Below are 16,499 nucleotides of genomic sequence, written 5' to 3'. Positions count from 1 at the left end.
TTGGTTTCTCTTTTGAGTTTACATTTAGTTACCTCATTTTTACTCTGTCCTTTTTCCTGTTTATTCCTTAGTATTTTCTCCTGTCTCCCCAAAATTGGGAGGGAGACAAAGAAAAGTTCACTACTTTTTAAAGCAATGACTATACTAGAAATAGAGTTTACAAAATTTCTGAGTTTTCCAATAGTGTGACAATTAACTTACTAAGAAAGCAGTATTTTATAGTTCACCCTTCCTGTAGTATAGTACTGTGTATCCTGGGTAGGCAGTTGGGTTTGAATGAAGCTCTAAATGAGGGATTAAGGTAGCTTTAGTTACAGTGAAATTTGATGCTACAAAATCCAACCTCATAAAAATATTTCTTAATTGTACCAAAGGTAACTGAGGGTAGCTAACGGTGAAAAAATGAGAGACAATGCCATTATGTGAGTAGATAAAAGGACTTGGGTATAGTTGGCTGCTGTAACAAATAGAATAAGAGTCAGTTTTGTTTAAAAAGTAATACACCAGGGTTCTAATCCTTTTGGCATGTGGGAGTGGGAGGTACTTGATATACAGTGTGTACTGATTTGAGGGTGGGACAGTTGACAGTCATGCTACTAACTCACAAGGTTACTGTTGATTAATGACATCCAGCTTGTGCCTCATATTTGGCACCCAAGTCACAGGTAAATAGAATGGTTCCAATGAGAAGACACTAGGATAGCACATGACAGCCAACCCAGGGAGGGTATAGGCCCTACTACTCCACCCCCCAATTCTCTTAGCATATGAACCATTGTTTGTAGTTTTTTATTTTTTTTAATGAATAAACTCAAGTGTAAAGCCTAGAATCAGTAGTATTTTCTTTTAACATTAGGTGACAAACCATCCAGAACCAGTCTCTCAGTCACTAACTCCTCAGCAACAGCCACAATACAGCATCCCAGAACGAGACAAACAACTACTTTTCTCAGAATATAATTTTGAAGATCTTAGTGCCTCATTTCGAAGCCTTTATAAGTCTGTTTTTGAGCAGTCACTTAGCCAACAAGGTGAGTTTTTTTGCATTTTAAGTATTATTTTCACAGAGTACTTTGTTATCTTTTCCCACTCAACAGAGTTCTCAGTTTGTAGTCAAGGGGACAGGAAGACTTTGAGACATTAGAGGTATATCTCACTAGTTTGGGAGGGAATGGGGAGGAGGAAGAGGACAAGAGATTTGTATGGTAAGGGCTCAATAAAGACATAGTTATAAAAATCTGGTGATGTCCAGCTCAGGGCTCTGCCTGCATCACCATTGACCTCAGCAAAACAATGTGTGCTGTTGTTGGTCAACATTTCTATCATAACATACTTTGCTTAAAAAGAGGCATCATATGGAGTTCTAATCTCTGTTTCATCACTAGCACCTTTTCCTCAAAGATTATGCATGCGGAGGATGATCTCTGTTGTGTTTTAAATGTCCCAAAATGTGGTTGTTAGTTGAATTGTGCCTAGTGTTGAGAGTCATGTACAAATCCAATATGGCCTTTGCAGAATGGTAAAAAAACCAAAGGGAAGAATTTATTCAACAACCATGTTGAAGTTACTTTGAAGAATATCTGTTTATAATTCAACTCATCTCATTATTTACAATTTTCTACACTTATGTCAATGACAAAGATGGAGGAGAGTTGATAATGTTGATAAATGAAGTTGGATTGCTTCAGTAGTTGATTTTAAGGTTCATGCATAAATTTAAATTAGATTATATGTATATGCAAAATGTTCCCTTTTTGAGATACTATATTTGGAGTTTCTTTGGGTTAGTAGATAGTTTAAAAAATGCAGATTTCTTAGGTGGCCAAGGTTTAAGTATATTGATCATAAAATAACAGCAGTGGCAATACCTAAAGGTAGTACTGTACAGTGATTTCAGTATAGTCAGATAATCTGGATTCTAATTCAGACTCTGGCTCTTAAGGAGTTATATAATGCAGGGTTAGTCCTTTCTCCTCCTTGACCTTGAGTTTCTTTACCTACACAATAAGAAAGTTAGACAGGATCACTAAGATCTTTTCTAGTTCTAACTCTTATTACCAACAAACGACAGCCCTTAACCTTCCCAGGCCTCTGTTTCCTTATCTGTAAAATTAGGCCAAGACTAAATGGGCTTTAAAGTCCCTCCCAACTCTTGAACTAGGATCACTAGTCTCCTTTCCCTTCTTCTGTGAATCACTTTGATTTGTACTTTTAATTGTCAGCTCTCCAGTTTCAATAGTCATCTCATCTCTACCAAGCACCAGCACGATCTTTTGCCCAAACTGGCAGCTTTAATATTTTACTTTACTCTCAAACATTATCAAATATTATGGCAAACACAACTAATAGCAACAGTGTCTTCATCAAATATCTTGACTACAGAAGGAACTCATGCCATTGCACAATATTTTTCTATTTAATAGACTATATTGTCTCTGGCTCAGTAAAATACTGTTGTCATAGGCCATTTTCCGAGATGTGAAAATAGCCTTATTATATAGAACTAGATATTGTAGAGATGATGTTTATTAAAATGGTCTTTTTTCCCTGTAAACCAAGTATGTTTAGCTTGACACCAGGTACTTTATACATTATATACATGTCAGTTGTGTAACAAGGCAAAGCTTAAGAGTTGATTTGGCTTTGCTTGGCCTACTTTTACTTAGTTTTATGGAGCTTACATACTCTGATTGAAGAATGGTTTCATGGAATGATGTGGATTTTTGCCAGTATAGGTGGTTAAGTTGGTAAGTACAAGGTGATTTCTAACTTAAATAGCAAAGTAGAAATTTGGGAGGGAGTGGATAAACATAATATATGTTGTTATGAAAGAGCTAAGAAAAAAAGAGATTAAAACCCTAAAGCATTTTGCTCAGAAAGAGAAATTGGAGCATATGGAGAAAGCAATGGAAAAGTGGCCTAATTAAAAAGGCATTTCAGAGAACTGACTATAGATAGGAGTGTGAAAATCAAGAAAAAGTTTTTTATAAAGGGAGGGGAAAAAAAGAGAAATGAATGTGTAATTTAAGTAAACAAACAAACAAACAAATTCTTGGTCCTCAGTGTGTTAGAGATTAATGCATCACAAACTGGCTTCTTACAGAGTACCCAATGCTGGGGGTGTGGAGACTACAGTAGGCTGTGGTGTTGTGGATGTGGTGCTGGCTACTTCTCAGAGGATGAATGTTTTATAGATATTTTTCCTTATTTGAAAATTATCTCTCTTAAAGAGTGGGAAGAAGGGGTAGGAGGAAGAAAATTTGGAGCTCAAAATTTTTTAGAATGAATGTTAAAAAATTATTTTTATATGTAATTGAGAACAATTTTTTTTAAGGAAAAAAATAAAGTGTCTCTCCAAGAGTAAGATTTTAACTCAAGGGCTTACCTAGGAGTCCTTACTCTAGTTCCTCCTCCCTCTACCCCAAACATAGACATTCAGAGATTAATAGTCCTATATCTTTGGGGAATTTCTGGTTAAGATGAATGGTTACAAAATAATTTCGGGACTTCTGAAGCCTAAAATCTGGCTTAGAGCATGTGATGTGAGGTCTGTAGTAATTCACCACTGCCCTAAACCTTGTGCAGTAAGATGAAGCTACAGAACATATGAAGTACTCATTCCAATATTTTAGAAATCTTGATTCCTTCCCATAGGTTATAAAGAAAATTTGCATCTATTGCTCTCCTCATCCATCCCTCTTAAAGCTGAATTCTTCTATACCTTCCATACCTCTAGCATATCTTCCTGAAAATAGGTGGTCATGCCCATATCCAAAGATACATGAGAGAGTGAGTGAGTGTATTGTCCTTCACCCCAACCCCATCTTGCTGGGTAAATTTTAAAGAAATGGTTTTCACACACACAAATAACCCAGAAGTATTTATTTCTCTCTCTTTACTATTTTTAGGTTTGATGAGCATCCCTTCTGAATCATCCCAGCCACCCCACACTTCATGTTCCTATCAGCACTCTCCCAGCAGTACTGTGAGCTCTCACCAACACAGTGGCCAAAGTAGCTTATCGAATAGCCACGGCAGTGGTCTAGGCCCCACTGCCAATAATTCTGTGGCACAAGTTTCATTGTCTCACCCCCAGATGCACACACAACCATCTCCACATCCTTCCCATCGACCGCATGGCTTATCACAGCATCCACAACGTCCTCAGCATCCAGCACCACACCCACAACAACACAACCAGCTGCAGTCTCCACACCCCCAGCATCCGTCTCCACATCAACACATACAGCATCATCCGAATCATCAGCATCAGTCGTTAGCACACCAGACACATCCACCCCCACAGCAGGTATCCTGTAATTCTGGTAAGTTCTCATCTTCTAACTTCTGTTTAGTTAATTATATATCAGAAGCAATTCCTAGCTATTGATAGTTTTACATATTTGAGGATGGGGGTGAAGGAGTTGTTCTGAGGTATTTAAAACTATAAAAGGATGGGTAACCACACTTGTAATGGAAATTATGTGACATTTATAACCAAAACTTTATCCTTGGGAAGGATCTTAGCATTGTAGCTTTAGAACTAGAAAGGACTTTAGAGGCCACCTATTTTCATACATACACCCCTCCTCCTCCATCTTTTTCCTTTTATTCCTTATGATTCTACAATTTAATGCATTTAGCCTACCCATAGGTTAAACTAGAACCTGTATTTAAAATCCATTTTGATTTCTATTTAGATAGTCAGTAACCATTGCAGGTTTTTGTCAAGGCTTCTGGGCTGCCCTGATGCTTTTAATAAAAGTTCTTCATATGTCTTTGAAAGGCATGTAGGAGCCACAAATAGTCTTTGAACAAGTAACCTGATGGTGAGGTCTTTGAGACCTTTGCGTTAAACAAGAGGTTGATGATCTTATGATGCAGACATGATTGCTTTTTCCTTCTCCCTCTCTTCTACTTAAAATGATTGTAGATCTCTTTTTTGTTTTTACTTAAACACTAAAAAGAACATTCCTATACATAGCAAAACACAAAGATGGTTCTATATGAAACTGAATCTCCTTTTAACATTGCTAGCTTTTAAAAAAATGTACAATAAATTCTATACATTACTTTTAAAACTTTTCTGCTTGTCTGTGCTTCCTTCTAAATCCCCTTCTATTCTGTGCATTTTTAAAAGATGTAATAAAGTTCTTGCATTCTTTTTTGGTATCATTAATCCTCTTCTTCTCCTGCCCCCCTCCCCCTTTTCCCCCTCCTAATTTACTAAGAGAAATATAAAGGAAATGGTACTTCTAACAAATAAGTATGATCAAGTAAAATAGATATATTTCTGTACTTTATCCTTCACTTTGGTCTCTGTAGACATGATTGGTCAATTTCTAGTTAATATTCATAATTATTATTATTACTAATATAGCTTGGAACAGTATCTTTAGGTCTTCCAAAATTGTTTTTCTTCACAGAGTTATTGTCTGTTTATGAATTGTTCTTTTAGTTCTGCTCACTTTACTCTTCATCAAGATAGATAAAAGCATTTATTAAGTGCTTACTGTTGCCAAGAACAGAAGTGCTAGGAATATAAATATAAACAAAAAGAAAGACTAGTTCTTTTTCTCCCTTTTGGTATCTTCATTTAAAATTTAAAGGTCATGCGTTTTGTTTTCTTTTTTACTTGAGAAGGCTAATTCCTCACTGATACTGCCTTTCTTCTTATCCTTTCCTCCACCTCTAATTGTTTCCTAGTTGAATTTCATATATTTCTACACTAAATTGATAGTGTTTATGTGTAGAACTTTTTTGTTCACTCGCATGAGTGAGGTTCATTTGATACCTACTGACTCCAACCTTTCCTACATGTTTGTATGTTCTCACATAACCTAATTATGAGAACTAGCAAATTCTATCCTCTTATTCCTAGGCTTGTTATTCCTTTTTTATCCTTCTTTTGTATCTTAAAATCAGAATAGAATCAGTTCAGCCCCAAGATTCTGAAAGGGAACACATTTCTTCTCCCTCAATTAATGAACATTTACAACTTTATAAAGCATCTTCCAATTGTTCAAATTTATTTTCTTAATTTTCTCCTCTGTTTTATAAAAGGTCCATTTCTCCCTTCTTTTACAACTATGCCCAGCTTTGAAGGATAAGTTATTCTTGGTTGTAAATCTGTATATCTTTTGCCTTTGGTATTTATGATTCTCTGGTTTTTAGTAAAATCTACCAGGTCCAAAAACTAGGTAGAGAACATCTCGCTCCTATACTAATGTAAGCTTCAAATAGATAGATGACTTGGAGATATTAGGTTGCTCTCATAACCAAATTAGAAGAGCAAGGAAAAAATTATCTTTTAGATCTATAACAATCCGTCCAGCGGTTGTTACATAAAGATTTTCCTTAGTGGGTTATAGGAAAAGGGAGTCTGAGGAAAATGGGTGATAAATGAAGACTCACAGACAAGTTAATTGATATAGGGAGCATCGCTTGCTCCTGATAATATTCTCCTTAGAAAATTAATTAAAGGAAAATATGAGAAATAAGAGAACACGTGGAAGTAAGACTTCCTAGATAGAGATAAGGAGAGATAGGAGGAGAGACTCCGAGGCTGCAGGAATCAAGATAGTGGAGATGGTCAAGAGGATCAAGAGAAGGAATAGTGCTGGCTCCTTCGCCTTTATTGAGGTGTGGATTGGGAGGTGTTCAGTGAATACGTAACATAGCATAGGTGTTTAACATTGGTTGAATTGGTAATGACGACAACAAAGAGGTAGGGGTAAATCTAACCAGCACTTTGTAAATGACTTTGTTCCATGCAAAAGTACGTGAGCTATATATCAACCATGCTTATATGCCTGGTATGCTACAAGATCCATGGATAGAGGACAAATTCATGACCAAAGTATAGAGAGCATCACAGAAGATAAAATGGACAATTTTGATTATATAAATTTTAAAAGTTTTTGCACCCCAAAAAACCCAAAATAGTGAAAGGGAAAGGTAGTTAGGGAGAAGTCATTGCAGCAAATTTATCTGATAATGTTTTTTTCCCCAAAGTACATAAACTGATTCAAATGTATAAGAATAAGTCATCTACCAACTGATAAAAATGGTTAGAGGACATATACAGGCAGTTTTCAAGGGAAGAAATCCAAAATATCATTTGGGAAAAGTTCCCAATCACTAACTATTAAAGTCCAATACTTTATAAAGTTTATTATTTGTCAAAATAGAACCATGTAACTAAGTTTTATTCCTGCTCAAAATGCCCACTCCACCAAAGCTGCCGACAGGAAGGAAAAGAGCCTAAACATGGAACTCCACCCAATTTACCTCCTGTCTATGTCAGCACATTACGACAGGAAGTGAGCAGACTCCTGGGAATCGTAGTTTTTAGGGTAGCATTCCAATTTCACAAAGGTTCCTCCTCATATTCTTTAGATTGGCAAAATTTATGAGGAAATAACAAATGTTGGAGGAGTTATGGAAAAACAAGCATTAATAATGCACTGTTTATAGAGCTGTCAAGTGATACAGCCATTCTAGACAACTGGAAGTTAATAAATCATGCATACCCCCTGAAAGAAGTAAAAGAAAAGAAAAAAGACCTTTGTTGTTTTTCTAAAAATGTAACAGCTCTTTTGTGATGGCAAAGTATTGGAAAATAAGGGGACTCATCAGTTGGGGAGTGGTGGGACAAATTGTGGTATATAAATGTAAAGGAATACTACTGTGCTGTAAGAAATGATAAAGGGCTGGTCTCAGAAAAAACTGGGAAGACAATATGAACTGATAGTAAAGTGAAAACTCGAGAACCACTCATACAGTAACAACAGCATTATAAAGATAAATAACTTTGAAAGTCATAAAAACTCTCATCAATTAAGAGGACTGTGAGGAGAGAAAGGAATTAATTTGTTCTTCTCAGGGTGGGGTTCCATTAGAGAAGGAAAACCTGTTAGAAAGCAAACCAATAGGTTATCCTACCTCCTTATATCCCTTGACCTGTAGAAGTCAGAAGAGCCACTCCTAAGGACTTAGCTACCTCTTCATAACCTCCGCCCATGCCTGTTGAAACTCATGATGAAGCCCACCCTGGGATGGGGCTCCTGCTGTGTAATCTGTCATTTTCTAATTGGCTAGACTTTCATGCCTAGATTGTAAGTTCAGTCCCTCAGACCATGGAGTAGCGAACTGAGTGGTTGGGGGTTTACATCAGCAATCTATAAAATGCTTGCATCTGCACCCATGCGTTGGGCATCACCATTAGGGCATGACCCCTTCTCATGAGAAAAATTAAATCTTTCTTCTGTTCACTTAAACGATCTCTATTTCTTTAAGACTTATCGTCTCATACAAGGACCAATGAAAAAGTATGCTGTTCACTAACCAGAGAGGTGATGGACTCAGGGTGCAGAATGAGAAATAGACCTTTTGGACATGGCCCATGCAGGAGGGTTTCACTCACACATAACCCAGAGGTGATGAAGAAAGTGGGAGGGAGAAAATGTAGATATTGCCAGATCTTATGTGAGCTTGACTATTGTTCCTTGGTACTTTTTATGCATCCTTTTGGATGCTTTAATAAAGGAGCCCTGATTTTGACTATTGACACTCCAGGGACTTTTATTTTGGGGCTTTCTCTAAGGAAGTGATTGGTAGATCCTTTTTATTTTGCCTTATTCTAATCGATCTGGGCAATTTTCATTCATGATTTGTTGAAATATATATATATATATAGTGCACAGCCTTCCCTATCATCACCCGCTCCCATTATAGTTTTTAAGGCGTCCAGTGATTCTTAAATTGTTTTTCTGTTTCTTTCCAAGTCAGTTGTTTTTGAAAGTAGATTTCTTCTATTTTCTTACATTTTAAAATTCAATTTCTTGTGTATGATTTACCACTTTCCAAATTGCTTTTTTCCCCAGTTTTTTATTTCAAGATTTCATTCCTTTATTTTAAACTCTTGCCTTATTTCTGTGTGTGTGTGTGTGTGTGTGTGTGTGTGTGTGTGTGTGTGTGTGTGTGAGAGAGAGAGAGAGAGAGAGAGAGAGTGAGTGTGAGTGTGAGTGTGAGTGTCTGTGTGATCAATGATCTCTGTGGGGAAAACCCATGTGGTGGTGGTGGTGTTTGAGTCCACTTGCAATTGTTAGTCAACAAGCATTTATAAAGCCTTTATTATATGCTCGGGACTACAACCAAAAAGAAAGTCAGTCCTTCCCCTCAAGGAGCCAATGTGTTCTAATGGAGAAGGCAACATAGAAAAATAAACTGAAAAGGGAATGAATGAAGAAGGTATAATCAGCTCAGGGGCATGATGGAGGATCTAGAGGTGTACAGCCTGGTTGTGGAATAAAGCAGTGGCTGACTCCCTCCTTCAATCAGTGTTCTAGGAGGAGCCATCCAATCCTAAGGAAGACCCCTGGAAATGACCCATACATCTGAACTATGGATTCTATTGTTGAAGTGATTTTTCAAGATGGAGGTTTCTAGGGAGTAATTGAAGAGTTATGGAGTTAAATTTGCAGTAATTTCTGTGACTGGTGTTTTCTTTGATTCCTTCATCTGCCTTTGCTTTAGTTTCTGAATTGTAGCTATGTGCCAAGCAGGTTCTGCTGTTGTGGGAGAGCTTTGAGGTGAAACCCCAGGTTTGGGACAGATTACCCTTTGCAAGAATGCAAGACTCCAAAATTTAACTTAAAAATAAAGAGAGAAGTTTATTAATTTAGAATTCATGTTGAAAGGCTGGGAGACAGTGTGCCAGTGGAACATTGTCTCCCTGAGGATATGAAGTTTGAGGTTTTTAATACACTTGACAACTGAAGATACCAGATAAAGAAGGGGGATGAGATGAATCAGGAATGAAGTAATTCATTGAGGTTGGGGGCTTAGGGATGATCAGTGGAATTTAATAATTGATAAGATTAGGTACCATCCAATGGTTATCAGAGTTGAACTGGGAGACGCATATCTATGTTAATTGAAGATCTAGGACAATGGTTCTCAACCTCTCAATTTGTAGCAATGAGAATACATAATACATACCAGGTATTTACATTCCTAATCATAATTATAGCAAAATTACAGTTTTGAAGTAGCCACCAAAATAATTTTTTGGTTTGGAGTCACTGCAACATGAGGAACTGTATTGCAGGGTCACGGCATTAGAAGGGTTGAGAACCACTGATCTAGGGGAAAGTCCAAAGTGGGGGAGATGCTCCTTTAATATCTCATGTCCCCTTTGACCTAAAACACTTCTGGAGTTTGGGGTGTCCAGAGGGAAGCCTGTACTTCTATATCACTGCTTTGTATCATCCTTAGTTTTGTAGATTCTTGTGCTAATCTCGACTTGTTGGCCCCTTGACCTGTTTCAGGATCTTAGAAGAGCAAGTTGTATATTAGAGTCCCTGCCTGTTCTGATATGAGTGCTACTGCTGAGGGCTTAGGATAGGAGTGGTACTTGGACCTTTCTGTAGTCCTTTATATTTGTTGCAGGTCTTTCTCTGGTCTTACAGGTGTTTGCTTTTTTGAGGAGCCAGGACCAACTTTCCTTTTTTCCTTAAGGCTTCTATGGTGTTTTTCTGAGGGTGGAATATATCACTTAACTGTAGTTTTTCAGTCATTTGTCTGGTGCAATGTCAAAGAATTTTGCTGGAGTAGGTTTGTAGGAGGTAGGTGGCCTGCTTTTTCCCATTCGGGCAACCATCTTTGTTTTTGTACATTCTTTTCCTTACTCTTTGCAGAGAAGGAATGGGGGAGAAAGTTCAATAAACTTATACAATATTCCATCCAATATGGATAGTCTCTCACCTCTGCAAAGAATAGAGGGAGTTATATTTTCCTACCCCATCTTGGAGATTTAGCTTGGTCATTATACTTTCCCAGTATTCAGTTTGGATCTGTTGTTATTATTTTCATTTTAATTATTATACTCATTATGTATATTGTTTTTCTGGCTCTGCATAATGCTATCACAGTACCCAGAACTACTTAGTCCGTGCTTAATAAATGCTCATTCACTTTGAACTCTACTTTTGTTCATTGTTTCTTAAAGTATATAATTCTTCCATTGCATTCTTGTACCCCCAGTTTGCTTTTGCCCTTTCCCTATGTTTGAGCCTTTGCTTCATTTCCAATCTTTGTGTATGTACCCCTCCACCCCCCATGAATATTATGGTATGGATAGGACTTTTCTTTTTAATATTAACCTTCTTGAGGCACATAGCAAACCATGGAATAAAGAATGTAGACATTATAGATCACTATTGTTAGGGAGGTAGCATGGAGTAGTGATTAAAGATGACCTCGGGGCTAGGAAAACCAGGGTCAAAAGGCTGTCTCTCATTAAGTTTTTGAACTTGTAAGTCAGTGCTCCTGGCAATCTCCAAAGGGCTAGAAAATGTTTTTCCAGGGGGCAGCTGGGTAGCTCAGTGGATTGAGTGTCAGGCCTAGAGACAGGACGTCCTAGGTTCAAATCTGGCCTCAGCCATTTCCCAGCTGTGTGACCCTGGGCAAGTCACTTGACCCCCATTGCCTAGCCCTTACCACTCTTTCTGCCTTGGAGCCAATACACAGTATTGACTCCAAGACAGAAGGTAAGGGTTTAAAAAAAAAAGAAAAGAAAATGTTTTTCCTCTCCATAACAAGGAAATCACAGTTCTAGACTTTGTCCTACATTCTTAACATAATTCCAAATTGCTTTCTGTTAGTGTGCCTCTTTTTCCACAATACCTCCAGCAAGGATAGTTCTCATCTTTTATCATCTTTGCCAATTTGCTGGATATTAGATAAAATCTCAGACTTGTTTTGATTTCTATTTCTTTTATTAATGATGTAGAATATACAATTCTTTGAGAACTGTTTGTTTTTAATCTTTGATTGCAGCCATTATGGAATGACTTGCGGTCTTAAATATTTGTGTTATTTTCCTATATATCTCGGATATCAAACTCTTATTAGAATCCTGGTTTTCAATGGTACAGTCCTAGGCAAAATCATAAGGTAGTTGATCTTTGCTGAACTGTCTTCCCATTAGCATCCTTCTCTTCTTTTCTGGAATATTCCCACCCCACTTCTATGGGCCCTTCTTATTATTAGCCAATTTCTTGGATAGCATTAACTGATACCTAAGATAGTACCTTAGGTAATATCACCTGGGGACATCATTGGGGTTATTGGCATTGACTGAAAGGGGAGTTAGCATGCTGCAGTGACAGCAGTGAGGCTAATGTTTTGGATAAGATAAAGTCTTAAAGTCAGCTTGGCTGGGGTACTAGACATGAGCGGTGGGGGTGGAGACATAGCGGTGACCCTTCCTATATTCCCAACCCTTCATTTTTTCTGCTGCCAGGAACCTGAGGTTTATTAGGCAAAAGGTTACAGTGGGAAGAGTGCTGAACTTGGAGTCACAGGACTTGAGTTCAAATCCTCCTCTGCCACTTACTACCAGTATGACTTTGAGTAAGTCATTTGACCTCTCTCATGTTCAGTTTCCTCACCTATAAAATAAGGGGGTTGACCTAGATAACTTCTAGGGCCCCTTAAAGCCCTAGATCTGAGAATAGGGCCTGGGTTATAGGTGACATATTTCCTCCTTTTGCCAAAAGCTCTTCAGGTTTTCTCATGGTGTACATTGCCACAGAATACTACTTTTCAGCCCTATTATTAAATAGAAGCATGCTAGGCTTTACTGGCTTAGTAAGTGTAATGAAGATTTTGTCCATTGAAGTTTATTCATATTTTTCCTCATATAGTGTTAGTCTTAAGGAAAAATAGTCATCCTTTTGTTTTGAATTCAAAAAGCATCTTAGTAAACATGAACATTTTCCTATTACAGGGGAACAGAAAAAGAGGATTTTATATGAAGAATGGATCTTTTATTCAGTTTGAATTTTTAAATTCAACAGTTTCAAATATAGGTGGCTACAGCTGAGGGTGCCTTAGTACACTGAGTACTGATCTGGAGTCAGTAAGATCTGAGTTCAAATTTGGCCTCAGGCATATTTTAACTAACTGTGTGACAGTGGAAAGTCACTTAAGCACTGTCTGCTTCAGTTTCTTGACTTATAAACTATTATACTAATGATACCTATCCTCAGGGTTATTGTGAGGATCAAGTGAATTAATATTTGTAAACACTTTGCAAACTTTAAAAGCACTATATAAATCCTAGCTGCCATTATTAATTAATTTAAGCAAACTGTCCTATTTATATCTCTTTCTGAACCTCAGTCTGTTCTATGTGCGTTTTTTATAATGCTTCAATGACCTTTTCTTTTTTTCTTTGCATTTTTGGGTCATCATTATTGATAGTCTTTTTAACTACTCCCTTTCCCCTATATAAGAGGGGGAACCCCTGGTAACAATTTATTAGAGTTAAGCAAAACAAGTCCACACATTATCCACGTAAGAAAGATTTGTTTGTTGTTTCTACATAAGTTATCCCATCCTATTGGTGTTGTCCATCCGTGTGTCTCCCTCCCCTGCCCTTGCCCCATGATGATGGGTAGGTAGCATGCTTTATTGTTATTCTTCTGGAGTTCTGGTCAGTCATTGCTTTGATTATGTCCTAGGCTTTTAAGCTTTCATTTTTCTACATTTACTTTTGCTTCAGAAAATTAGAAGCATCATGCTGTTTTTGGTTAGAGGACTGAAATTGGAGTCATAAAAACCTGAAATCAAATCCCATCTCCAGTTCTTAGTAGTGAGTTAAGAAACCTCTGAGTCTTGGTTTTCTCTTCTGCAAAATGGAGATATTAATACCTATCCTATCTTTATCAGTATTGTTGGGCACAAATGAAAGAATGGATATATAGTGTTTATTTAATGTGTGTGATATAAACCATTTTAGAAACAAAAGTTTGGCTTTTTTCTTTTCACTTTAGGAAAGAAAGCCTTTTCACCTTTTTTTCTAAAAATCCAGTTTGTTTAATTTTGACCTCTAGAAAAAATTTTTTTAAAGCTCAAATTTTTAGTCTGAATGTAATTATAGCTATGTGTCCTGTAATTTCTGAACTTTTTAGTTTTGCTGTGACAGCAGCAAAGATAGTTTGGATTTAAATGCCTAACAGATTAAGTTTAATAATTTTTTCCTATTAAAGGTTCCTTTCTTATTTTTTTGATAGAGCATGAATACATATTCTTTATAACAGGTCAAAGAGATGTGGGTCACATTGTAGACATCACATTTTAAAGTAGGGATTTAATCTATTTTTTCAGAATAATTTTGCAGCAGCTGCAGACAACTTGATTTATTTATTTTGTTGCCCAAAGGTGAATTAGCTCTACCTACCTCTCAAGATTGTGTTGAATTAAGTGCTTTGTAAACCATAAAGTACTATAGAAATAGTAGTGACTCTTTATTCCAATAGAATGCTCTAGAAATTTGAGGATATTTTTACATGATAGAAGGGTAATTGTCACCAAACGCATTGGTTGTATATACTGGTTTTTCCTAACAAACTTAATTTTTGTTTATAAAAATTTTGCCTGTGGATTTTAAAATTGTTAGTATTTTGTCAGGGTCATTGCTAGGTGACTTTGTTGTAGGTAATACTTTCCATGATAAAGTATTAAAACATTAAGATTACTGATGTGAAAATAGATTTTCAAATGGTACATAGGCCCATGTGACCTGTTGCTAAAAGTTTCTGAATTTTAATATTTAAATGTTATATTGTATTCAAAAGTGGTTGGGAACTATGATATTTTTTTCCTGATGGCATTTTTCACAGAATCTCAGAATGTTTAGGTATAGAAGGGTTCTTAGAGATCATATAGTTCAACCTCCTCAATTTGACAAATGAGTATCCAGAAGCCCAGGGAACTTAGCCAGGGCCACAGAACTTGAAAGTGGTAGAGCTGAGGTTTGAAGTCTGGTTGTCTTATTTCAAATCCAGGCTTTCCTACTATATCACTATTTAAAACTTTTGAGTTTTAACATCTCTTAAAAATAACTTCTTAAAATTAATTTTTACACCTTAAAACAAGAATAAAAACCCCAAAAAAGCAAATTTTTTAAAATTTAAAATCATTGTTTTTAGTTACCTAGTTTGATTTTATAAAAAGGTAAAAATTGGATTGGGATTCCTATCCTGTCCTTTTCTTGGAATATTTCAGAAGGAAACCTAAATATTGTTTAGGATAGGAATTCTTAACCTTTGCTGTTGCTTGGACTCCTTTGGCAGTTTGATTATGTCTATGGATCTCCTTTTAAGTGCCTAAAATAAAATACAATTACAGAATACAAATACAAAATAAGATTACAAAGGGAAATAGTTACATCAAAATACAATCAAATGAGCAAGTAAGTGTTCATTAGGACTCCCTCTGTGTCAGGCACTATGCTAAGCAGTGGGGAATACAAAGAAAGGCAAAAAAAAAAAGTTTTCTCTCCTAAGATGTTTAGAATCAGATGAGGGAGACAACATCCAGACAAGTATGTACATGCAAGTTTTGTACAGGATAAATGGGATGTCATTTAGAGGGAGGCAAAAGCATCAAGGGTGACTTAGGAAAGGTTTCTTCAGGAAGGTGGGATTTTGACCAATACTTAAGGAACCCATGAGATAGGAATCATGTTCTAGGTGTGGAAGACTGCCAAGGAAGATGCCCTGAGTGGGCCAATGGAATGATTTGTGTGAGCAACAGCAAAGAGCAATATAGTTACTGGTAAATACATTTGTAAAAATAGCTAAAATAGCTTAAAAACAAGTTTGTGGATCCCAAATTAAGAACCCTTGGACTACTAGTTAAAACAATTAATGAATTCCTGTGGAGATACATTTTAGGCAGTAACCTTTTTTCTGCCATTTAACCATAATCCTTGCTGCTGAAATTTAAACACATTCTCTTTTCTCCCAGTTTTCATTAGAAATAAAATAGAATGTAAAAGGAATGAGTGACAATAGGATTTTGTTGGAATATATCTAGGTTATACTTACCACTATATTCAGGTAGGCCCTGTGGTAACCAACAAAATCATGATACATCTCCAAACAAGTTATACCTTATTATATCAATATTCCTTATACAAGGGCAGCATGACTGAGAAGTTTCTAAGTTCCCAAGGGGCAAAAACTTTATTTTATTCATGCTGCATATTGCCTGGTGTTTTGTACACAAATGATCATTCAACAAACTGTGAAAGATAAACTTTTATGAATTGACGAGTCTATTTTACTTCTGAGACACAGCCTCCTTCAGCTTTATCCACAAAGCAGTTTGCTATGAGAAGTAGTTAGAGATTTGTATTTAGAAGGACTCTGAAGAAAGAGAATTTACTTATGGGAAATTGTATTAAAGAAAAAGAACATAAAAATAGCTTAAGAAGAGACCCCAAAACCCTTGGGAAGGGAAGGAAATCCTATGATGCACAAATTGGGGCCTTTAAGAGCTGCTAGCTGAATAATATAAGGAACTGACAGTACATGACAGATGGCAGGGATTGTAAGACTTTCCAAATTATCTACTGTATGTAATTATTGCATCTCTGGCTCTGCCAACACTTGAGTTTTAAACATTTCATCTGAGATTTACAGAAT

General features: G+C 36.5%; 1 protein-coding gene across 5 annotated transcripts in view; it reads left to right on the top strand.

The window, feature by feature from the left end:
* FOXJ3 (forkhead box J3) overlaps positions 1-16,499 on the top strand; it is a 190,403-nt gene that overhangs the window by 161,901 nt on the left and 12,003 nt on the right. For all 5 annotated transcript variants that reach the window (XM_007492924.3, XM_007492925.3, XM_056795313.1 and 2 more), the window contains 2 exons: positions 857-1,031; positions 3,909-4,325. In XM_007492924.3, coding sequence (XP_007492986.2) covers positions 857-1,031; positions 3,909-4,325 — 592 coding nt within the window. The remainder of the gene's footprint in view (positions 1-856; positions 1,032-3,908; positions 4,326-16,499) is intronic.

The sequence above is a fragment of the Monodelphis domestica genome, chromosome 4 (assembly GCF_027887165.1).
Source record: "Monodelphis domestica isolate mMonDom1 chromosome 4, mMonDom1.pri, whole genome shotgun sequence".
NCBI classification, from domain to species: domain Eukaryota; kingdom Metazoa; phylum Chordata; class Mammalia; order Didelphimorphia; family Didelphidae; genus Monodelphis; species Monodelphis domestica.
This window is presented reverse-complemented; position numbering and strand designations above follow the sequence as displayed.